Below are 23,262 nucleotides of genomic sequence, written 5' to 3' on the forward strand. Positions count from 1 at the left end.
AGTACTGTTAGCGTCAAGGTCATCAGTGCACACATCTGCTTGACCTTGATATTCACCCTGTGTGTGTCTGTTTCTGAAGATCACGCGGGTCGTCCTCACCAAAGGGTGGCGCTGCCTGGAGTGCACGGTGTGTGAAGCCTGCGGCGAGGCCAGCGACCCCGGGCGACTGTTGCTATGTGACGACTGTGACATCAGCTACCACACCTACTGCCTGGACCCGCCCCTCCAGACCGTGCCCAAGGGCGCCTGGAAGTGCAAGTGGTGTGTGTGTGTGTGTTCGTCCTCCTCCCAGACAGTGTGTGTGTGTGTGTGTGTGTGTGTGTTCCTCCTCCTCCCTGACTGTGTGTGTGTGTGTCCTCAGGTGTGTGTGGTGTGTGCAGTGTGGCTCCACCTCCCCCGGGCAGCACTGTGATTGGCAGAATAACTACAGTCGCTGTGGACCGTGTGCGTCTCTGAGCCGCTGTCCTCTCTGTCAGAGACGCCACACGCAGGACGAGCTGATACTGCAGTGTCAGCAGTGTGACAGGTAACACACACACACACACACACACACACACACACACACACACACACACACACACAGACACTATAACGGTCTTAAAGCATCTTAATGCAATTCAACAGCAACTGCTTTCCCTTAAGTTGCAGTGTGTGTGTGTGTGTGTGCAGGTGGGTCCACGCTGTGTGTCAGGGCTTGAACACTGAAGATGAGGTGGAGGCTGCTGCCGACGAAGGCTTCCACTGCCAACTGTGCCGGACACACGGCTCCCACGGTAACGACATACAGTAGCCAACAGCTGCTAACCGCTAACAGCTGCTAACCGCTAACAGTAATACTGATGTGGAGCTATGTGTGTTTGTATTGTGTGTGTGTCTGTGTGTGTTTCAGGGAGGCCAGAGGTCCGGCTCCAGTCCCCCTACATGGCTCAGGTCATCTCCAGGGTCAGAGAACCGGGTCAGTGGGACAACATGAACCTACAGGATGACCCGTTCCCTTTGTGTGATATGAAATGTCCATAAATAATGTGTGTGTGTGTGTTGTGTGTGTGTGTGTGTGTGTGTGTGTGTGTGTGTGTGTGTGTGTGTGTGTGTGTGTGTGTGTGTGTGTGTGTGTGTGTGTGTGTGTGTGTGTGTGTGTGTGCGCGTGTAGACGTGAAGACATACACTCAAGACGGAGTGTTTCTGACGGAGTCGGGTCTCTCTCACCTGCAGTCGCTGGTGGAACCTCTGACGTCACCGCGCGGTTACCGCAGGTGAACAATCCCTCATCTTCTTCCTCCTCTTTTTCTTCTTCTCCCTCCTCTGTCTATTGTTTCAACACTGATCCAGGTGTGACGAGGTCATCAAACTCATCAGCTGTTTCCTGTCTGTCCTGCAGGTGTAAACCCAAACTGAAGCTGAGGATCATCAACCAGAACAGTGTGTCTGTGCTGCAGACACCTGAGCCCAGCAGAGGTCAGAGCACACATGCATGCACGCACATACGCACACACACACACAGGTGGAGGCAAGAGCTCGGGGGCAGGAGGCAAGAGCTAGGGTACAGGAGGCAAGAGCTAGGGTACAGGAGGCAAGAGCTAGGGGGCAGGAGGCAAGAGCTCGGGGGCAGGAGGCAAGAGCTCGGGGGCAGGAGGCAAGAGCTCGGGGGCAGGAGGCAAGAGCTCGGGGGCAAGAGGCAAGAGCTAGGGGGCAAGAGCTAGGAGACAGGAGCTAGGAGACAGGAGCTAGGAGACAGGAGCTAGGAGACAGGAGGAGTGGCTCAGACACACTAACGTTGTGGCTTCTCAGGTGAGCTGGAGTGTGAGATGAAATCTGACTCCAGCCCTGAGCGAGACCACGCCCACGATGATGTCACCAAAGAGTCTGAGGTTACCGATGGCAACAAGAGGAAAAGGAAACCCTACAGGCCAGGTGAGCCTGTCTCACTTTCTCTCCACCTGTCTCTCTCTGTCTACCTGTCTGTCTCTCTACCTGTCTCTCTCTGTCTACCTGTCTGTCTCTCTACCTGTCTCTCTCTCCACCTGTCTCACCCTCTACCTCTTTCTCTCTCCACCCGTCTCACCCTCTACCCGTCTCACCCTCAGGTATCGGAGGCTTCATGGTGCGTCAGCGTGGAGGGAAAGCCGGTCCGAGCAGATTGAAGCTCTGCAGGAAGGATTGGCCAGAGAGGCTGCTGGGAGACGAAGGTGACGTCACACCTGTACCTGAGTGTTCATCAAAGAAACAAAGGTTATTATGGTCTGTCATACAGCGGGCCTTTTGGTTGCAGACGCTTCCATGGAGACGGCGTTACCTGCCGAGCAGACGATTGAGAAAGTGAAGAAGAGATACAGGAAGAAGAAGACGAAGCTGGAGGAGGAGTTCCCTTCATATCTGCAGGTACACACACACACACACACACACACACACACACTCTGATAACACACACACACACACACACACACACACACACACACACACACACACACTCACACTTGATTGGCTGTTCCTCTCCAGGAGGCGTTCTTTGGTCGCATTCTTCTGGATGGGAGCCAGAGGGTGGAGACACCCGGTGCTGGCCAATCAGGAGCAGTGACACCTGGCATAAGCCCCGCCCCTGGATTACAAGGCCCCTCCCCCTCTGGCCTGCCGCTTGGCGCCATAGCAACGCACACTATCAAGAAGCAGGGAACGCTGCGTGAGTTTTATTTTGAAATCATATTTGCATATCTTCATCTTTCATTTGTGTTTGGTTTACATTGGGTTGTGTGTGTGTGTGTGTTATCATTGTGTGTGTTCTCTGTTGTGTGTGTCAGCCGTGTCAGAAGAAGCTCTGCTGGATCTGTCTGATGTTCTCAACACTGATCCTCACATACTGGCCACAGGACACACAGGTACACATGCATATGCACACACACACACACACACACACACACACACACACACACACACACACACACACACACACACACACACACACACACACACACACACACACACACACACACACACACACACACACACACACACACACACACACACACACACACACACACACACACACACACACACACACACACACACACACGCGCACACACACACACACATACTGGCCACAGGACACACAGACAGACAGACACACACGCATGGACAGACACACACAGACACACACGCTGGACATCATTACTCACAGTGTGTTCATGTTGTGTGTCGTTCAGTCTTCTTGCTTTCAGACAGTAAAACCAACGAAGAAGAGTTCTCTGACTCTGCAGCTCTGATGGAGTTTTAACCCTTAAGAGAATCATTCTGTCTCTTTGTCTTCAGGTCACTTCCAGATGGAGCGCTCCCTAAGTCCGTTTGGTAAGCCCCTCTTCCTCCTCCCCTCTTCCTCCTCTTCTTCCTCCTCTTCCTCCTGCAGGTCTTTGGAGCCCATCTGCTTTATTTCTTCGCAGGTGAAATGTTCTCGTTCTGAACGTCACTGTTTATTGTGAACAAGGAGCTGGCAGGTTGTTACCTTTTTGACAGCGCTAGGCTAGCCATTCCCACTCTTCATGCTAAGCTAAGCTAACCAGTTGTTAGCATTTAGTCTTGTTGTGTAGTTTAGACAGGATACTGGGTGGAGACTGGGTGGCGTTATGAACAGATATCAGACGATCCTCTCATCTTCCAGTGCTGTAGGCCAACAGGAAGTTAGCTCAGCACTGTTTATATCTAGGGGCTGGACCAGGACCTGAACCAGCACCAACTATAGACCTGGACCATGTCTTCTCCTCTTCCTCCTGTAGATACCACTGACTGCTTCTTCTCCTTCTTCCTCTCCTCCTCCTGTAGATACCACTGACTGCTTCTTCTCCTTCTTCCTCTCCTCCTCCTGTAGATACCACTGACTGCTTCTCCTCCTTCTTCTCCTCCTGTAGATACCACTGACTGCTTCCTCTCCTCCTCCTTCTGTAGATACCACTGACTGCTTCTTCTCCTTCTTCCTCTCCTCCTCCTGTAGATACCACTGACTGCTTCTTCTCCTCCTCCTGTATGTTCAGGTTGTATAATCTCAATGCCTGTCTGTCTCACAGATGGTCTGGACATCAGCTCCTTGGCGGACGACCGGACAGGAAGTGGTGGGCGTGGCCTCAGAGCGGTGCAGAAAGAGCCTCTTGACACCATCTTAAGTCCAGAGCTTGACAAGATGGTGACTGACGGTGAGAGAAGAGAATGTTTTATTGATTAACACATTACTTAACCTTTCGGTACTGAATAAACTGTTCAGGTTGGGGGGTGGGGGTCAATGATGTCTTGTTGTTTGTGTATAAATATGCTCGTAGAGACAGAAACAGGTGTTTGACCTTCATTGATCTTGTTGGGTTTTAGGTGCCATCCTCAGCAAACTGTACAAGATCCCAGGTAAGTCAGTGATTATCAGTTAATTTCTGACTTTTCTCATTTGAGTTATCCTGTTTGTGATGAAGAATAAGGCTCTATGATAAGGTGTGTGTTGTGTTTGTGTGTGTGTAGAGCTGGAGGGGAAGGACGTAGAGGAAGTGTTCACTGCCGTTCTCAGTCCAAGCAGCAGCAACAACCAACAACCTGAGCAGAGCCAACACACACACACTTCTGCTGGGAGCAAGGCACACACACAGCACACAGGTACACACACACACACACATCGGGTTGTATGCAGCTGAAAAAGAATAGATGGAACAATAAATAGTTGATTATTCTTCTTCTAGATTGATAATCAAACCTCTGTCTCTCAGCAGCAGCTGTGTTTCCTCGTCTTCCGCTGATGAACGGCCTGATGGGAGCTGCTCAGCGTTTTCCGACCCTGATGGCCGGCGGCGCCCAGAGTCCAGCAGGCTTCAGGGTGCCGCCTCCTGAGAGCCCCGCCCCCGGATCAGCCTCAGCCAATCGGGTGTCGGCAGGAGAGGGCGAGCGGGACGCGTTGTCCACGGCTCAGAGGGGCATGTTGAAGTGGGAACAGGAGGAGACGCTGGGAGAGGGCGCCACCGTGGCCCCGGTGCTGTACTGCAATACCAAGTTCCCCCAGCTGAAGGAGCAGCACCCGGGTACACACACACACACACACACACACACACACACACACACACACACAGCTTATTTACAATCTTATGTTGTTTTTTTTTTTAGATCAAACAAAAGCAAAATGGTATGAAAGTGTTGACCAGTATGGCCATTTATTAAAGTGTATTTATGTCTTGTGTGTGCGTGCGCAGACTGGTCCACCAGAGTGAAGCAGATCTCCAAGCTTTGGAGGAAGGCCAGCTCTCAGGACCGATCTCCCTTCGTGGTGAGTCTTCAACACATTGAAGTGGGACAAAACCACTGATCCTGCACAGTGCAGACATGACAGTCAGGGCCTTCTTTATGTGTATGTATGTATGTATGTATGTATATATATATATATATATATATATATACGTTTTTGTTTTGTTTTCTCTCCACCAGCAAAAAGCTCGTGATAACCGGGCAGCTCAGCGCATCAACAAGGTGCAGCTGTCCAACGACCCACTCAGACGACACCAGCAGCTGCAGCCACCCTCGCAGCAGCTGCAGCCGCCCTCGCAGCAGCTGCAGCAGCAGCCGAGGCCGCTCTCCCAACAGCAGCGGCTGCAGCCGCCCTCCCAGCAGCAGCAGCTGCTGCAGCAGCAGCAGCAGCAGCAGCAGCCTAGGCCACTCTCGCAGCAGCAGCAACTGACGCATCAGCCGCCCTCGCAGCAGCCGCAACTGTCGCATCAGCCGCCCTCGCAGCAGCCGCAACTGTCGCATCAGCCGCCCTTGCAGCAGCAGCCGCAGCCGCAGCAGCAGCAGCAGCCGCAGCAGCAGCAGCAGCCGCAGCAGCAGCAGCAGCAGCCATCCTCACAGCCGCCATTGCTGCCGGGATCTTATGACCCTGTTTCAATGGAAATGGAGGGGGCGTTCAGGGACCCGTTAAGGCCCAAAGAGTCGGAACAGGAGCAGGAGTGGAAGCTCAGACAGGTGAGCAGCATTTCAGCATTCAGGGTTTCTCCTCAACACATCACCACCCATGAAGTAGAACCAGAGAGAGGAATTAACACCAGACTCCACTGACAAAGCACAGGATGTTTTATAGTCAATAAATGATCATTAAAAGGCCTTATTGAAGCCTTCAATGTCATCACAAAAGTAAAATTTCGAATGGGTTCATCATCCAGGTGACATTCATATCTGAATAACTCTGTAATGAGTTTCTTCATGTGGGCCAATCTGTGCTGTTGGTTCCTCTCTCTGAGTAGTAACCGTGGTAACCACATTGATGAAGATGATGTGCATGCTGAGCTCACTCACTGACTCCACTAATACCTGTGATGTCATTGTCATTGAAAAGGGAGAGGTAAAAGACAGATGGGGAGCCGGTATGAAGAGGCAGGAAACTCTCCCCCAAAGCAAAGCCCTAAACTCAGCAGATAAAGGTTGTCCCTCCCGGGCTCCTGTAGCAGGAGCTGGCCAAGAGGCTCTGGTAAGATCTCAAGAAGAACTCGTTCAGTCTTCCTGGTCCATGACCTCTGAAATCCTCTTTCCCTGGTTCACCTAGATGTTAAGAGCTGGTTATCAGCTGGCCAAGAGGCTCTGGTAAGATCTCAAGAAGAACTCCTTCAGTCTTCCTGGGCCATGACTTCTGAAATCCTCTTCTTGTCCTGGAGCTCCCTTTCTCTGGTTCACCTGGAGGTCAGCAGCTGGTTAAGAGCTGGTCAGCAGCTGGTTAAGAGCTGGATTAATTGCTAATACAAATTCCACACGTGTGTTCAGTGATGAGACGGTGTTCTTCTTCTCTGGTCTCCCCTCTTCACTGACCTCCAGGAAGAAACACATGAAATGTCTTGGTGAGACCGAAAGCAAAGAGGATTTCAGACACATGGACCCAGGACCGGTCACCTTCTCTGGGCCACGGCACATTCCAGGGTTTTTGGGATCGCTCATTGCAGTCTGAGGACAGTTGAAGTGGATTTGACCCAGAGTTGTTGCTCGTGGCCTCAGAACCGACTGATTTTATTCTGAAGTGTTGTTCTGCTGCCGTCCTTTAACATCCATGCACACTGACTGGAGAACAGGGGTCCTTATGTGGGTTCAGGCTATGGTAGCAGCACAGACCCTGTACTGGTCCCATTAAGGCTGTTTCTGGTGGAGAGAGGCAATGTACCTCCATCAGCAGCACAACATGTGATCATCATAGTACTGGGGAGGGGAAGAGGTGGTCCGTAAACATGGACCATGTCCAATTGAGACCACGTGACAGGAAGTCCAGGACCAGGGTCCGACTGAAGGTATCACTGCAGGTGTATTAACCAGGTGAGAGACAGACAGCAGAGCCACACACAGTCTGAATGATTATCAGTCACATGTTTGATCCCCAGCACGTTAAATCAACCTTACGCTTCATACTGATACCAGCAGAGAGAGAGAGAGAGAGGGAAAGCGAGCATTACGAGTACATGGTGCGTGTGTGTGTGTGTGTGTGTGCCATCACGTTGGACCTTGTGTAGCCGTGAAGATGCTGACCCGCTCTGTGTTCCCGTCCGTTCTCCTCTCCGTGTTCCCGTTTCTCTCTTTTTTTAGCAAATGCGTCATATGAGCAAGCAGTTAGCGAAGATGGAGGCCAGCCAGAAGCTGGAGCAGGTGAAGAGCGAGCAGCTCCTGCAGCAGGTGAAGAGCGAGCAGCTCCTGCAGCAGGTGAAGAGCGAGCAGCTCCTGCAGCAGAGGCAGCTGCAGTCTCCGGACGCCGGCGGGGGCGATGCCTCCCCGCTGCAATCGTCCAGACAGCACCTCCTGCTGCAAAGCTCAGGACGAGCCGACGACATCTTTCTCAGACCGCAAGCCCCTCCCCCTCACTCGCCCCTCGCCTCCTCTCCCCTCCACCAGCCGCCCTCCTCCCCTCAGATGTTCTCCCCGCCCTCCTCCCGTCCCTCCTCGCCCTGGGAACCCTACATGAAAGGAGCTGGGCCTCCTCGGCCCCCCTCCTCGCAGCAGCGTCACAACTCCCTCAGCTCCTCTCCGGCCCACGACGCCTTTGGATCTCCTGCGCCGTCCCCCGACTCCAAAACCTCCGATGTCTCCAGGACCCTCGGACCCCAACAAGGTAACTCTCCTACCATTGAGGGTCTCCTCCTTGTTTTCTCCTCCCATCAAGGGTCTCGTTGTTTTCTCCTCCCATCAAGGGTCTCCTCCTTGTTTTCTCCTCCCAGTTACGTCGTCTATAGTGACGTCTCCTCCTTGTATTCTCCACCCAGTGACAACTCGTTTTCTCCATCTAGTGACGTCTCCTTGTTTTCTCCTCTCAGTTACATCTCCTCCCAGTAACGTCTCCTCCTTGTTTTCTCCTCCCAGTGACGTCTCCAGTGACGTCTCCTCCTTGTTTTCTCCTCCCAGTGACGTCTCCTCCTTGTTTCCTCCTCCCAGTGACGTCTCGTCCTTGTTTCCTCCTCCCAGTGACGTCTCCAGTGACGTCTTCTTTTTTTTCTCCTCCAATCACGTCTGCTCCTGGTTTTCTCCTCCCAGTGACGTCTCCTCCTTGTTTTCTCCTCCTAGTAAGATCTCCTCCTTGTTTTCTCCTCCCAGTAAGATCTCCTCCTTGTTTTCTCCTCCCAGGACTGCAGCAGAACCGGGCAGGGATGATGAGCCCCACCTCTGGCTCGACCCCCGACCCTTCCACCCGCCATCTGGGTATCCGGGCAGCGGATTCGTTCCAGCGACCTCACAACAGCGGCGCCATGCGTGCCGCGGTGTCGGACCTGTACGGTCGCGGTGGAGAACTGCTGCAGGGTGGGTTGTTTAAAGCCCCAATGCCTCCTCAGCATCAGCTTCAACTGGAGGGCTTCGGCACCGCAGGAGCAGCAGGAAGGAGGGACCTGTCCAGACCCACAGATCTGGGCTTTGCTCTCGCCCAGCCGCAGGAACCGCTCTTCCCTACCAGTCCGCTGTCTGGACTGGGCTCCCCCCACCGCAGCCCCTATGCTCAGTCGCCCGGCACCCCCAGACCTGACTACAGCCAGCAGATGACCGACCCCTTCAACCAGCACTCACCTTTGACCTCCAGGCCCTCGCCTGAGCCTTACTCCAACCCTCAGACTCCTGGTACGCCACACCATTCTGACCCCGCATACCTCACCACACCCCTTGCACTGAGACTGGACCAGTACAACCAGCAGTCCACCAGCAGGCGTCCCTCCCCCTCCCACCCAAACCTCGACCCCTACGCCTCCAACCCGGGGACCCCCCGCCCCGCTGTCACCGAGCACTTCCCTCAATCGCCGGGGGATCAGCGAAACACCGACACCTACGCCCAGCCCGCCGCTCCACCACCACAACCTTTGTTGGACCCCTACGCCCAGCAGCCCTCCACACCACGGCCCCAGAAGGCCCCAGAGCCCTTCAGCCAGGCCCCAATGGAGATCTTTCCTCAACTTGCAGGGTCCGGTTCATCCCCTTTGGTTCCAGGGTTGTCTGGAGAGACGGTGACCTTCACCCCAACACACCACCAGGTAACGTACTATAGTCTACGTGTCTGTACTATAGTCTACGTGTCTGTACTATAGTCTACGTGTCTGTACTATAGTCTACGTGTCTGTACTGCAGCGTATGTTGTTTGATTTGTTTTCTTCTCTCAGTTGCAGCAGTCTCCAGGAAGACAACAACAGCTGGACTTTTTCCCCACAACCTCCAGCAGCCAGACCCTGAAGCATTCTGGGATATCAGAGGAGGGCGGGTTCTTTGAGCAGAGCTACATGACTGCAGCACCCTCACAGACGGAGAAATCAACCACTATTGAAATGGCCGTTATGGCCGTGGCTCCTTTAGACGGACCAATGAGCATGCTGCCTCAGCTTGGGGATTCGGAGGAGAAGCTGAGACAGGTAGGCCAGGTGTCTGATGGGTGGTCTTACCTCTTGAGAGGGTTCAGGTGTCTGATGGGTGGTCTTACCTCTTGAGAGGGTTCAGTTTCTGGTCTCTGGGTTCTCCTGAGTCCTGCGGTTCTGTGTCTGTGCAGCGTCAGCGTCTCCGGCAGCTCATCCTGAGGCAGCAGCAGCAGAAGAGTGCGTTACGGCAGGAGAAAGGTCTGCAGGAAGCTGGACCCCATGCTGCTGGACCCGCCTCTGGTCCCGCCGCGCCACAACACTGGTCCCAGCCAGACCCCCTGACTGCTCCTCCGATAGAGCTGTTTGGACGTCCCCCGCCCCCTTACCCCGGCACAGTGAGGCCTGGTGACGCAGCGGGGGCTGCGGGCCCTAGGTTCCCCGGAGGTTTGCCTGGACCAGCCCTGAGGTGAGAAGATCCTCAAAACCTGGTCCTGCTCTTAGGATGTGTTCTGGTTCACTCACCTCCTCCTCGCTCCTCCAGGTTTGGTGTTCCTCCAGGAGCTCCGGCTGGTCTCCAGGACTCCTTCTTACGGCCTCCCCAGAGAGCGGTGCCTGGATCTGGGCTTGGTTTGGCGGAAGGAGTCCCTTTTCAGGTCAAGAGGCCCGTGGAGTTCACCGGCATCCGACCAGTCTCGGCTCCCAGTGCTCAGCCACACATGTCTGGTGAGTTCATGAACCGCATGACCACATGAAAGTGGATTTCTGGGGTCCCTGGAGATTAAAGGTGTCCTCAGTGGTCTGGTCTCTGCTGGAGTCTCTGGGGAACCTGCATGATTAAGATCTCCTGGCCCTTTATTGATTCAGTTCTTTGTAAAGTCTCTGAGACCCCCTTCCTGCCCCCCACCAGGTGTCCCCCAGCCCTTCCTCCCCCGCTCCCTGCCCCTCCAGCAGCACAGCATCATGGGACAGCCCTACATCGAGCTCCGACATCGCGCCCCCGAGAACCGCCTGAGGCTGTCCTTCTCCGAGGCGCCCAGAGACCCCCAGCCGTCTGCCGTTAGGCCTGCTATGGGGGCCCGGATGGGACCGGCGCTGGTGGTGGAACAGCTGAACCAGCAGCACCTGGGCCACGGAGAGTCCACGCTCCCGGAGGAGCACCTGGAGGGGGAGGACTCCGCTGTGAAGGACCTGGAAGATGTGGAGGTGAAAGATCTGGTGGACCTCAACCTGAACCTGGACCCTGAGGACGGTAAGAGCACAGGAGTCACGTTGGACCCTCAGATCCAGGACGTAGATGAATCATGTCGTATTTATTTAAACAAATCATCATAATGAAGACCAACCTCCTGCTTGGTTTCAGGTAAAGAGGACCTGGATTTGGGTCCTAATGACCTCCACCTCGACGACTTCCTGCTGTCTGGGAAGTTTGACCTGATTGCCTACGCCGACCCGGAGCTCAACCTGGAGGACAAGAAGGACCTGTTCAACGAGGAGCTGGACCTGGGGGAGCCGCTGGAGGAGAAGGGAGCCAGCAGGTCCAGGAGGATTGACGCTCACACCGGCCAAGTCAAACAGGAAGTGCAGGACAACCCCTGTGCTCCCGGGGGGGTCGCCTCCAGCAGACCCCCCGCAGGCTCCAGCAAGACCCAAGACCAGGCTCCCAGGGTCCACCCCCCCATGGCTGGAGGTAACACATCTAAATATCTGTATCTCTGCTCGATAGATGTTGATCATTACTGAAGTGTAACTCCCTCTCACCTGCAGGTCTGCAGGTCTTCCAGCAGCATCAGGGACCGTTTGGACCCTCTGGCCCCACCAGTCTGGCTGCTCAGGGCCCTCCTGCCCCACCTCACCCGCTGTCTCTAGAACCCTCCCAGCCTCGCCTCCTTCTCAACCCACAGACCCAGCTTCCACACCAGGGGACCTCCACCCAGACTCAGGGACCGGCCGTCCTCCCCCAGAATCAGAACCAGGACCAGGACCAGGACAGGCCTCTGCTACTGGAGGAGCAACCGCTACTCCTGCAGGACCTCCTGGACCAGGAGCGCCAGGAGCAGCAGCAGCAGAAACAGATGCAGGCCCTAATCAGACAGAGGTCTACCACAGACCCGGTGCTACCTCATATGGGTAAGACCTGAACCCGGACAGTCCTGGACCCGACAGACCCTTTTTAAAAGTGCTCACGTTTACTTTATTGCTGTTTCATATTTGACTGTTGTTGTTTTGGTAGGTGGTTAGCTTTTAATGGTTTGTGTGTGTTTGTTTGTGTGTGTGTGTGCGTGTGTGTGCGCAGCAGACTTTGACTCCATCTCTGACCCCATCATGAAGGCCAAGATGGTGGCTTTGAAGGGCATCAACAAGGTCATGACCCAGGGCAACCTGGGACTCAACCCCATCACCAACAGGTAGGGTGTTGGTTCTAGTTTTGTCCCCATTAATAGGCTGACTGAAGTCCACCTCTTCATTAACTCTGTGTGTGTGTGTGTGTGTGTGTGTGTGTGTGTGTGTGTGTGTGTGTGTGTGTGTGTGTGTGTGTGTGTGTGTGTGTGTGTGTGTGTGTGTGTGTGTGTGTGTGTGTGTGTGTGTGTGTGTGTGTGTGTCAGGTTCCAGCATGCTCCTCCGGTGGCTCCCGTTACTCCGGCTCCAGAGAGTTCTCCTGAGCCGGTTCAGGTGTGTAGAACCATTCAAACAGAGTAATGGAGATCTCTCTGTAGAACCATGAGAACAGAGAAATGAAGGGCTCGTCCTGATGTCCTTACTTCCTTTCAGGACGTGAAGTTGAACCCTCAGTTGGTGCGGCCAAACCCTCCCAGCTTCGGCCCGGGCTTCAGTGAGTATTAGAAAATACCAACAACGTGTTAAATAAGCAAAAACACAGGAGCCGGTGGACTCTTGATCACCAGAGTGGTTGATAGTGGTCCCGTGTAGAACCCTGGTCCTGTGTTCTGCAGGTGAGTCCCAGCGCCGGCAGTACGAGGCGTGGTTGGCGGAGACGCAACAGCTCCTGCAGATGCAGCAGCGCCTCCTGGAGGAGCAGCTGGCGGCGCACCGCAAGACCAAGAAGTCCCTGTCGGCAAAACAGAGAACCGCCAAGAAGGCCGGCAGGAGCCTCGCCGAGGACGACGCCGCCCAGTTCCTCAAGGTCACAGACCAGCAGGGGGCGGTCCAGAAGCAGCTGGAGCAGGTACAAGCACTCATACAGGACTGGTCCAGCAAGTCCTGGTCACCATACCATACGGGTGACCATAGTTATTCTTGCTCCTTATCGCCCCTGGGTGCAGTCTGGAGCCTCACATGACACCCTCACATCAGGAAGTGAGGCAGCTTCTGTCTTTAAATCCAGAAGGTCACTGAAGGTTTTTATCAAACCAAGTGGTGCGTTTTTTGGGGACTATTTTCAGCGGCGGATTAATCTAGGTTTCTCTCGTTAGTATCTGAATGTGTGTTCATGGTGTCGGCTCCTGTGAGTTCCTGAACATGTCTGTACGTGCATCTTCACTGTGATGTTTTGTTTTCAGATCCGCAAGCAGCAGAAGGACCATGCAGAGCTCATTGAGGACTACAGGACCAAGCAGCAGCAGCAGCAGCAGCAGCAGCAGCAGCAGCAGCAGCAGCAGCAGCAGCAGCAGCACCAGCTGCAGCACCAGCAGCAGCAGCAGCAGCACCAGCAGCAGCACCAGCAGCAGCACCAGCAGCAGCACCAGCAGCAGCAGCAGCAGCAGCAGCAGCAGAGACCTGCAGGAGTGCCCCCCATGCCCCAGACCATCGTGTCCATGCAGCCCCACCTGGGCAGCAGCCCCACGAGGACCCGAGGCCCAAACGCCCCTCCTGGTTGGACCCCAGGGGGCGGGACCCCCGGGTTGATGGGTCAAAGGATCCCACTCCAGATGCCGAAAGCCCTCCAGGCTCCACCACACACTCAGACCCCCCCAGCAGGCTTCACTGGGGGACCCAGTGGAGGAACCAGTGGAAAAACCAGTGCTGCAGCTGTGGACCCCCCTCAGGTAACTCACCTGGATGTCTTAGAAATCAGCTTCATTAAGGTTTCAGGAGGATCTCTATTAAAATATCAGAAGACATTGAGAAATAATTTATTCAAGCAATTTAAGAAGGCTGTACACCTGGATATGAACCTCTGGCTCGATTGATTCATCGACCAAGAGACTTCCTCATAGACGTGGAAGTGACTAAGCATTTAATCAGACAAGCAAACACAGGAAATGTTTAATGATCTGAGATCAGAGAAACAAAAACCTGTTTCTTTTTAATTTCCTGTCCATTAGTTTGACTTTGAGTTAGTAAACGATCCTTTTTTAAACATGTTAATGGAGTTACACAGAGCTGGTTTCTGTCTCCACACCTGCAGGTGAAGTTTGACGATAACAACCCGTTCAGTGAGGGTTTCCAGCAGAGGGAGAAGAGAGAGAGGCTGAGGGAGCAGCAGGAGAGGCAGAGGGTTCAGCTCATGCAGGAGGTGACCCATCACTCCACCACTCAGAGAACACAGCTGTTCAACAGGAAGTAGAATTAAACAGCTGTTTGTCTGCAGACAACAGGAAGTAGAAAAACGTACAACTGTTCATCTGCAGACAACAGGAAGTATAATTACACAGCTGTTTATCTGCAGACAACAGGAAGTAGAATTACACAGCTGTTTATCTGCAGACAACAGGAAGTATAATTACACAGCTGTTTATCTGCAGACAACAGGAAGTAGAATTACACAGCTGTTCATCTGCAGACAACAGGAAGTAGAATTACACAGCTGTTCATCTGCAGACAACAAGAAGTAGAATTAAACAGCTGTTCATCTGCAGACAACAGGAAGTAGAATTACACAGCTGTTGTTCTTCCACTCAGGTGCAGCGTCATCGCTCCCTGCAGCAGAGACAGGATCCTGATCCACAAAGCCTGCTGGGAGCCTCCTTGGGTCCTGGAGCCGGAGGACCTCTGTTAGGGGCCCGGGTCGGGCCCGGACCCGGTCCTGCTGGGTCGGCACCTGCCTGTGGAAGTGATGGTTCCTTCTTCAGCTCTGAGCTGCCCCAGGACTTCCTCCAGTCCCCCCCAGCAGCCAGACCTCCCCTCCAGCCCCAGGGCCTCTACCAGGGCTTCACAGGAGGAGCCCTGCTGCCCGGAAGTCTACTGCCCGGGGCTCCAGCGGAGCGGGGCAGGGTCCCGCCTGAGCGTGGGCCTCCAATGGACCCCCATGCCAGGTCCAGGATCTCGGGCCCCACCGGGCCCTCGGCCCAGGATCAAGTGCGACAGACCGGAACCGGAGGCTTGACCTGCTTCCATCCTGGAGGTCAGGCTCGTGGTTTTGGACCGGACTCCTCCTCTTCCTCCTCTGTAGGCCCCGCCTCCTCCTCTGCAGGCCCCGCCTCCCTCTTCCAACTGTATTCGGACATCGTCCCTGACGACAAACAGAAGAAGAAGAGGAGCAGGAAGAGGGACGGAGACGACGCGGCAGGAGGAGGAGTCAGGACGCCGCTCTCCTCGCACTCTGACGACACCACGGATCCACCCACTCCGGCTGTGTCGGACACTTCTTGCTCCACGGACCAATCAGAACTGTGCTTCTCTCTAAACTCCTCACTCTCCGGTCTGGCGCCGTCGTCAGAACTGGAGAGGCAGCTGTCCGTCATCTCTGCAGCCCAGCTGAGAGGCGCGGTCCCGGGTGTGGAGCGTCACAGAGGTCGTCTGGAGGTCAAGGTGGGTCTTCAGCTGTGACGTTATCTCTGACAGTATTTGTTGTATGAAGCTTATGGTGCTCCGTGTGTCCCAGCAGGAGGAGCGTGAGGAGGGCGGAGCCTGTGGCGGCAGCCTGGTGAAGGTAGAGGAGGGTCACGCTGGAGACGCTGGGAAGGAACTCCTCAGACACCTGCTGAAGGACAAGATGTCCGCCGCTAACGCCCCGCCCCCCAGCAGCCAGCTGTCCAATGAGAGTGTCCGGTCTGAGGAAGAGGACAGGCCTGGCTCTCATGGCAACGTGGTGAGGGGTTTACTCTAATGACCACTGAGCTTTTAGAATGGATAAGCTAGGTGAGCTAGCTGTAAGCTAACTGAGCTTGTTATCAGCTGGTTGAGCTAGTGACCGGCTAACGGAGCTAGTTATTGGCTAACTGGTCAAGTTCTTCTGGGTCTATTGAATGCTCGTTTTGAGATCTTGCAAGTGCTTTAACACGTTGTCCATGCGATTGTTCGTAGAATCGATTTCAACAAAACATTTGAAGCGCTTCTAAGCTATCTAAGCTAGCTGTACGCGAGTTAACTCTGGAGATGTAAGGTCACGTGACCTCTGGTAAAAGTGCAGGAAGCTAGTTTATTAATAACTATTGGTAAATCATGCAACATTTTAAGAGGAGATATCTGTCCTCCTCCAGGTCACGATGGACAGTCCAGATCTCCTGGACTCGTCGGGCAGGGGTAAGACTCAGCGCTGTAAGAGACTCGCTCAGCCGGAGAAAGATAGAGCTCCCTCCAAAAACAAGAGGAGGAAGAAAGAGGAGGAGGAGAAGACGCTCCTCCACGCCTCCTCCACAACCTCCTCTGACCCGCTAGTGGCTCACCTCAGACAGGTAAACCTACCTGGTGCTTTTGACTCCTTTTCTTATATATACATATCTTCTGTGTGGTTTAAACAGAGAGGGTGTTGAGAAGGACTCATGGACGCTTCAGTTCATCATACTGCTGAACAGCATCATTTTTAACAACTGATTATCTTTATGGATTATTGATTGCTGCCCCTCACCCAGCTGTCGGTGCTGCCCCTGATGGAGCCGGCTCTGGGGGTCGACCTGAGTCTGTTCCCCCCGTACGGCAGCTCCTCTCTGGGCCGCGACTCCAGACTGACCGGTTCCTTCGGTACCGGCTGCCTGGAGGGAGTCACGGACTACTACTCTCAGCTCATATACAAGGTACTGCTGCTGTACTACTACTCCCAGCTATTACAGCACTACTACAGCAGTACTACAGCACTACTTCAATGATTCTGAACCTGAACAATCCTCTTTATCTCTCTCCTCTAGCAGGATAACCTCAGTAACCCCCCCACACCTCCGGCCTCCCTGCCCCCCACCCCTCCGCCTGTCACCAGACAGAAACTGGTAAACGGCTTTGCTACGACGGAGGAGCTAGAGAGGAAGGAGATCACTGAGCAGGAGGGTGAGTGTGTTTTATTATTATTATCACGTCACAAAGACATTCACTTCTTTTTATTGTTGTAATAATAACAGAAAACCCAGTAGACGGCTAGTGAGAAGAACAACGATGCTGCAGATTCTATTTGACTGGAAATGTTTGGGTTTTTTCAGTCAAAGGTGTGAAGCAGAAAGGGGAGGGGCTTCTGGCTCTAAACCACGCCTCCAAAACAGTAGATGTCCCGGCCTCCTTGCCAACACCGCCCCACAACAACCAGGAAGAGATCAGGTAAACTCCGCCCACATTGAGGTCCTTTTTAAAGGTTGAGAATGTCCTAAATTAGTTCCATCTGTTCTTTATTACTCTTATTATGTAATTAATTATGTATTATGTAAGCTCTCACCAAGTTGAGACATGTTTTATTCCTCTCATTACGTCAGTAATACTCTTATTTAAACCTCCAGGTTGGGACAAGTGTTCAGTGACTCGTCGGGCCGCGACAGCCCGGACGGCTACGTCCCGTCGTCTTCTCCAGAGAGCGAGTCGGACGCCGAGATCAGCCGCTACCCGGACCTGTCCTGGGTCAAGCTGGAGCCAGCCTCGCCCTGCCGCTCGCCCACTTTACCCATAATGCCTTGCGCCTGGGGAACAGGTGAGTCACCAGCAGTCTGACTCGCTCCCTTCCTGTAGTACTTTACCTGTTACTGTAGTATTTTGTTTGTTGGCGTGGTTGTGTGAACATCATTATTCAGATAATTCATTTCTTTTCTCTGTGTGTGTGTGTGTGTGTCCTCTGCAGTGAAACAGGAAGTGAAGGCGGAGCCTAACCGTCATCCATCGTGCTCTAACACAGACCTGGTGACAATCGCCATCACCCTGAACCCTGTGGCAGCTCAGGTAAACATGTCTCCTCCCCCGTGGTGACATCACTGTGACTTCACGGTGACATCACGGTGACATCACTCTCTGTCTCCAGAGCGTGGCGGATGTGATGGCGGCGGTGGCCGAGCTGCTGCGGGTCCCCGTCCCTTGCGGCTACCAGCTGAGCCGAGTGCCGCTCACGCAGGTGAGCAGATACTACTACTTCAAAATAAAAGTCAGCATTCTGAACTTCATTCAATGTTTCCTCTCCTTCAAAATAAAAGTCACGTTTGATGTGTTCGCAGGGTTTAACAGGAAGCAATCAGCAGAGACCTACAGCTGGAACCGCTGGTATGTACACACACACACACACACACACACACACACACACACACACACACACACACACACACACACACACACACACACACACACACACACACACACTCTGTCGGCCTCTCACTCACACACACACAAACCTGTGATTGACAGCGTTGTATCTTCTCTGCCTCCAGCTGTCAGAATGGACTACATCCAACATGGCGGCGCTGCCAGGCCTCAGTGCTGCAGCTCCTGCAAGGTGCTGCTGGGAAACGGAGTCCGGATCGTCAAGCAGCTCAAACAGGTAGGACGCAGTCGAGGAGTAACACACTGAGAGCACAAGGAACAGGAAGTCACTGTGTGTGTGTGTGTGTGTGTGTGTGTGTGTGTGTGTGTGTGTGTGTGTGTGTGTGTGTGTGTGTGTGTGTCTGTCAGGAGGGTCAGTCCAGACCCAGCTTGCTGTTCTGCAGTTCACACTGCTCTGCTCTCTACACACCGGACCTGCAGAGGAAAGCTGCAATCCAGGTGATTATTGGTTATCGATTATTGGTTATTGATCATGGTGATTATGTGGTTATTGGTTATTGATCATGGTGATAGACTCCGTAGTGACGCCTCACAATGTCCTCAGGCCGCTGTCCCCGTCCCGCCACCCAGCAGAGTGCAGCACCAGTACAGCAGCAACATGTCGTCCATCGCGGTGCACTCCCTCCTCCTCTCCTCCCCCCCTCCTCTTAGCTCCTCCCCTCCCCTCTGTTTCCCCCCGGCCTCCGCCATCACCATGGAGACCAGCCCCCGCATGGACCTCAAGGTGGGCGGTGTGACGGACTTGATGATCAAAAAGGTCGTAGCTGATCGTCCGGTTGATTGATTAGATGATTGATCGATTCTGTACCTGCTTTACAGGTGAAGGTGAAGCTGAAGCCCCGCCCCCGGGCCGTCACAGCCGGAGAAGACTCCCGCCGAGGGAAGAGGATGAAGAGCAACCGCTGGAGACGCTGGAGCGTCACACTCAGCAGGTTAGCCTGTTAGCATCACACTCAGCGGGTTGTCCTGTTAGCATCACACTCAGCGGGTTTGCCTCTTTTTTTCCCAGGGGCACTTGCGTCCCGAACGAGGCGGTCGCCATGCCATCCGAGCAGGAAGTGGACGTGCTATTGGAGAAACTGGGGGCGTGTCTTCGTCCCGATCCGTTGCCCAAAGATCAGCGCAGGTGCTGCTTCTGTAACCAGCAGGGTGACGGACAGACCGACGGACCGGCCAGACTGCTGAACCTGGACCTGGACCTGTGGGTGAGTCTGGACCACGGGAACCAGCCGTCACCGGTGTGAGGAGCTGAGGGTATAGTACTAACTCTCTCTCTGGTCCCAGGTCCACCTGAACTGTGCTCTGTGGTCCAGCGAAGTGTACGAGACTCAAGCCGGAGCTCTCATCAACGTGGAGCTGGCTCTGAGGCGAAGTCTCTCTCTGCGCTGCGCTCACTGCCAGAAGACCGGAGCCACGAGCGGCTGCAACCGCCTGCGCTGCCCCAACACCTACCACTTCACCTGCGCTCTGCAGGCCCGCTGCACTTTCTTCAAGGTACACACTGGGAAATATATATATATATAGACACACACACACACACACACACACACACACACACACACACGCGCAGTAACACACTGTTCCTGTTCCTCCAGGACAAGACGATGCTGTGTCAGCTCCATAAGCCCAGAACGGGTCCTCTTGGTGGGGACCGGTCTACCGGCGGCTCCCCTTCCTCCGCTCCGTGGCCGACCTCCGACCCCTCGGCGACCTCTGACCCCTCGGCGACCCCCGACCCCTCGGCGACCTCCAACCCGTACGACTGCGAGCTGCGGTGCTTCTCGGTGTTCCGGCGGGTGTTCGTGCAGCGGGATGAGGCGCGGCAGATCGCCGCCGTGGTGCAGCGCGGCGAGCGGCAGCACACCTTCCGGGTCGGCAGTCTGCTGTTCCACGCCATCGGCAGGCTCCTCCCACAGCAGATGAAGGCCTTCCACAACCAGGCCGCCATCTTCCCCATCGGTTACCGTACCAATCGCATCTACTGGAGCATGCGGCACCGCAACAGGTAAGCCTCCGTCTCCCATGATGCTTCGCAGTCTAGAATACTGGATCCGTGGTCGGTGGTTTAAGTCTGTGTGATGACGTCATCGCTGCTCCTGCAGGCGCTGCCAGTACGTGTGCTGCGTGGAGGAAGACGAGGGCCGGCCGCTGTTCAAGGTGAAGGTCGTGGAGACGGGATACGACGACCTCGTTCTGACCGGGTCCACGCCCAAAGGTGCCGTCTCCCTCGTTACGTAAGGACCGCCCACCTGGACCAGGCAACCAATGAAAATAACCTGTGTGTGTGTGTCTTCAGTTGTGTGGGACCAGATACTGGAACCAGTCTCCCAGATGAGATCCTCCAGTGGGACTCTGAAGCTTTTCCCAGTTTACCTGAAAGGAGAAGATCTGTTTGGATTGACGACGTCTGCAGTGACAAGGATCATCGAGTCTGTACGTCTCCCTCACACACACACACACACACACACACACACACACACACACACACACACACACACACACACACACACACACACACACACACACACACACACACACACACACACACACACGCACACACACACACACAATCAGGTCAGTATGATTAATGTGTGTGTGTGTGTGTGTGTGCAGTTGCCAGGTGTGGAGACCTGTGAGCGTTACACCTTTCGTTATGGAAGGAACCCTCTCATGGAGTGGCCTCTGGCCTTCAACCCCTCTGGCTCGGCCCGTTCTGAACCAAAAGCTTCCCAGACCAAGCGGTAACACACCTGTACCGATACACACCTGTCCTGATACACACCTGTCCCAGTACGCACCTGTGCTGATACACACCTGTCCCTCCTGCCTGCAGACCTACGCTGCTGACCAGCATCGCTCCCCGGTGCCAGGGCTCGGTGGGCTCCATCGTGGGTCTGGTGCCCGGCGTCATCTCTCTCTCTCCGGGCGAGTCGGTGGCGGCGCATCAGGGACGCCACAGCAAGGCGGCGCAGTACCGCCGCATGAAGGCCGAGTGGAAGAGCAACGTGTACCTGGCCCGCTCCCGCATCCAGGTGAGATCTGGACCACAGACTGAGACCTGGAGGTGCTGCAGAGGACAGGGCACTAAAGTAATCAATTTCTTATTTGTGTGTGTGTGTGTGTGTGTGTGTGTGTGTGTGTGTGTGTGTGTGTGTGTGTGTGTGTGTGTGTGTGTGTGTGTGTGTGTGTGTGTGTGTGTGTGTGTGTGTGTGTGTGTGTGTGTGTGTGTGTAGGGGCTGGGTCTCTACGCTGCTAAAGACATGGAGAAGTGCACCATGGTCATCGAGTACATCGGCACCATCATCAGGAGTGAAGTAGCCAATCGCAAGGAGAGGCTGTACGAGTCACAGGTAACACACACACACACACACTGATTACATTACAGTTTCGTATGTATGTGTGCGTATATATATGAGTTATGTATGTGGGTGTATGTATTCATTTGTTCTCTTGTTACTTGATGCTCCAGTCAATGTATCCTGATGTTTTACTGTGCGTGTGTGTGTGTGTGTGTGTGTGTGTGTGTGTGTGTGTGTGTGTGTGTGTGTGTGTGTGTGTGTGTGTGTGTGTGTGTGTGTGTGTGTGTGTGTGTGTGTGTGTGTGTGTGTGTGTGTGTGTGTAGAACCGAGGTGTGTACATGTTCCGGATTGACAACGACTTTGTGATCGACGCCACCATCACTGGAGGACCAGCCAGGTGAGACCAGTTCACACTGGTTTTCATTTCCTTTGATCACTGGAAACAGGAACCAGTTTCACTGCAATGCAGCCATTGATCACACAGACACACACTAATTCTCTCTCTATTTCTCACACACACACACACAAACACACTCTCTCTCTCTCACATCCATGTGTTCTAGACATATTTCTAAAGCTGCGTGTGATGTTAAGAAGTCTTTCTCCAACAATGTTGAATCTTCTGAGTTTCATTATTTAAACTCAAACAGCATCTTGTAAAGGACCTGCCCTCTGTCTGTGATTGACAGGTACGTCAACCACTCGTGTTCTCCTAACTGCATCACAGAGGTGGTGACTGTGGAGAAGGAGAACAAGATCATCATCAGCTCCTGCAGGCGCATCCAGAGAGGAGAGGAGGTACGGCATGATCACCACCATCAATATCAAGGGTTATCAATACGATCAATATCAATGGTTAGGGTTATCAATATGATATCTCCTCCCCCTCCAGCTGTCCTACGACTACAAGTTCGACCTTGAGGACGACCTCCATAAGCTGTCGTGTCACTGTGGATCCGTGAACTGCCGTAAATGGATGAACTGAAGAGGTCTCTCTCTCTCTGGAGCTGGGTGTCGATCGCCCATCACCGTGTGGGCGGAGCTACGTTCATATCACAAGTCATACATGAATAATATGTTATAATGATTGACAGGGAGCGGGGCTTATGAGAGGCTGGTCCTCTGTGTAAAATGGCCGTCGATGTAAATGTGAAATAACAGAATGTCTTCGTCATTAAGTTGCACTATAAAAATATAAAACCACAAGAGCAGATCAATGCCACAGAAACTTGATTCTTCCTCCTCCTCTTCCTCCTGCGTTTTGTTAATTTCCTGTAAAATAAGAGATTTTGTTCTTTTTGTATTTATTACTGAATGAAGCTATTTTCTAAATCCGTGGTGAGTTCGAGGTCCAGAGCCGCAGTCTGTAAATATGTGTATCATAAATTTAAAGGAAAAACTAAATGTTGAGAAATCACTCCCTTCCCTCTTCCTCACCTTCCTCACCTGCCTCACCTTCATCATGAGTTCCTACTGCGCTCTGAATGGATATTTACTTTGTGTTTTTTCACCCAGCGTTTTGTCTGCAGGCGTGTACATATGAGTTCATCATAATAATATGAAGATGAGTTTATACAGTTTGTTTTTTTAATATTCACCACAATGTTTGTTTTTGTTTTGGGGAAATGTGGAATCTGATTTAGAATAATTTACAGAAAATAAAATATTTTACATCTTGAAGCTGTGTGTCTGTCTTTGAGACGGATGTATTCAAAGTGAATCAATGTTTAAGTGATCAATAACATCTT

General features: G+C 53.5%; 1 protein-coding gene across 1 annotated transcript in view; it reads left to right on the forward strand.

Annotated features, from left to right (window-relative positions):
• The window catches only part of LOC137789088 (histone-lysine N-methyltransferase 2C-like), a 37,478-nt gene extending 14,284 nt beyond the window's left edge, over positions 1–23,194 (forward strand). Inside the window, exons 21-80 of the mRNA XM_068582341.1 lie at positions 80–261; positions 362–526; positions 670–773; positions 890–955; positions 1,151–1,253; positions 1,379–1,455; positions 1,789–1,911; positions 2,085–2,186; positions 2,270–2,379; positions 2,497–2,677; positions 2,796–2,873; positions 3,304–3,339; positions 4,053–4,178; positions 4,348–4,380; positions 4,492–4,623; positions 4,734–5,042; positions 5,211–5,284; positions 5,443–5,973; positions 6,344–6,475; positions 7,573–8,092; positions 8,602–9,494; positions 9,621–9,866; positions 10,001–10,275; positions 10,351–10,532; positions 10,717–11,058; positions 11,170–11,496; positions 11,574–11,936; positions 12,103–12,214; positions 12,413–12,479; positions 12,579–12,639; positions 12,761–12,993; positions 13,328–13,453; positions 13,496–13,813; positions 14,176–14,283; positions 14,670–15,518; positions 15,592–15,798; positions 16,190–16,384; positions 16,562–16,723; positions 16,835–16,970; positions 17,120–17,234; positions 17,411–17,598; positions 17,746–17,843; positions 17,923–18,012; positions 18,113–18,158; positions 18,323–18,432; positions 18,564–18,653; positions 18,760–18,939; positions 19,035–19,147; positions 19,225–19,420; positions 19,500–19,709; positions 19,811–19,846; positions 19,955–20,220; positions 20,318–20,430; positions 20,512–20,648; positions 20,829–20,956; positions 21,049–21,247; positions 21,449–21,565; positions 21,838–21,911; positions 22,204–22,312; positions 22,407–23,194. Of these exons, the coding sequence (XP_068438442.1) occupies positions 80–261; positions 362–526; positions 670–773; positions 890–955; positions 1,151–1,253; positions 1,379–1,455; positions 1,789–1,911; positions 2,085–2,186; positions 2,270–2,379; positions 2,497–2,677; positions 2,796–2,873; positions 3,304–3,339; positions 4,053–4,178; positions 4,348–4,380; positions 4,492–4,623; positions 4,734–5,042; positions 5,211–5,284; positions 5,443–5,973; positions 6,344–6,475; positions 7,573–8,092; positions 8,602–9,494; positions 9,621–9,866; positions 10,001–10,275; positions 10,351–10,532; positions 10,717–11,058; positions 11,170–11,496; positions 11,574–11,936; positions 12,103–12,214; positions 12,413–12,479; positions 12,579–12,639; positions 12,761–12,993; positions 13,328–13,453; positions 13,496–13,813; positions 14,176–14,283; positions 14,670–15,518; positions 15,592–15,798; positions 16,190–16,384; positions 16,562–16,723; positions 16,835–16,970; positions 17,120–17,234; positions 17,411–17,598; positions 17,746–17,843; positions 17,923–18,012; positions 18,113–18,158; positions 18,323–18,432; positions 18,564–18,653; positions 18,760–18,939; positions 19,035–19,147; positions 19,225–19,420; positions 19,500–19,709; positions 19,811–19,846; positions 19,955–20,220; positions 20,318–20,430; positions 20,512–20,648; positions 20,829–20,956; positions 21,049–21,247; positions 21,449–21,565; positions 21,838–21,911; positions 22,204–22,312; positions 22,407–22,499 (11,094 nt within the window). The 3' untranslated portion in view covers positions 22,500–23,194. The remainder of the gene's footprint in view (positions 1–79; positions 262–361; positions 527–669; positions 774–889; positions 956–1,150; positions 1,254–1,378; positions 1,456–1,788; positions 1,912–2,084; positions 2,187–2,269; positions 2,380–2,496; positions 2,678–2,795; positions 2,874–3,303; positions 3,340–4,052; positions 4,179–4,347; positions 4,381–4,491; positions 4,624–4,733; positions 5,043–5,210; positions 5,285–5,442; positions 5,974–6,343; positions 6,476–7,572; positions 8,093–8,601; positions 9,495–9,620; positions 9,867–10,000; positions 10,276–10,350; positions 10,533–10,716; positions 11,059–11,169; positions 11,497–11,573; positions 11,937–12,102; positions 12,215–12,412; positions 12,480–12,578; positions 12,640–12,760; positions 12,994–13,327; positions 13,454–13,495; positions 13,814–14,175; positions 14,284–14,669; positions 15,519–15,591; positions 15,799–16,189; positions 16,385–16,561; positions 16,724–16,834; positions 16,971–17,119; positions 17,235–17,410; positions 17,599–17,745; positions 17,844–17,922; positions 18,013–18,112; positions 18,159–18,322; positions 18,433–18,563; positions 18,654–18,759; positions 18,940–19,034; positions 19,148–19,224; positions 19,421–19,499; positions 19,710–19,810; positions 19,847–19,954; positions 20,221–20,317; positions 20,431–20,511; positions 20,649–20,828; positions 20,957–21,048; positions 21,248–21,448; positions 21,566–21,837; positions 21,912–22,203; positions 22,313–22,406) is intronic.
• The last annotated feature ends 68 nt before the right edge of the window (positions 23,195–23,262 follow it).

Source organism: Clinocottus analis, unplaced genomic scaffold (genome assembly GCF_023055335.1).
Source record: "Clinocottus analis isolate CAN_PGR_092001 unplaced genomic scaffold, fCliAna1.0.p SCAF_18, whole genome shotgun sequence".
Taxonomy (NCBI): Eukaryota; Metazoa; Chordata; class Actinopteri; order Perciformes; family Cottidae; genus Clinocottus; species Clinocottus analis.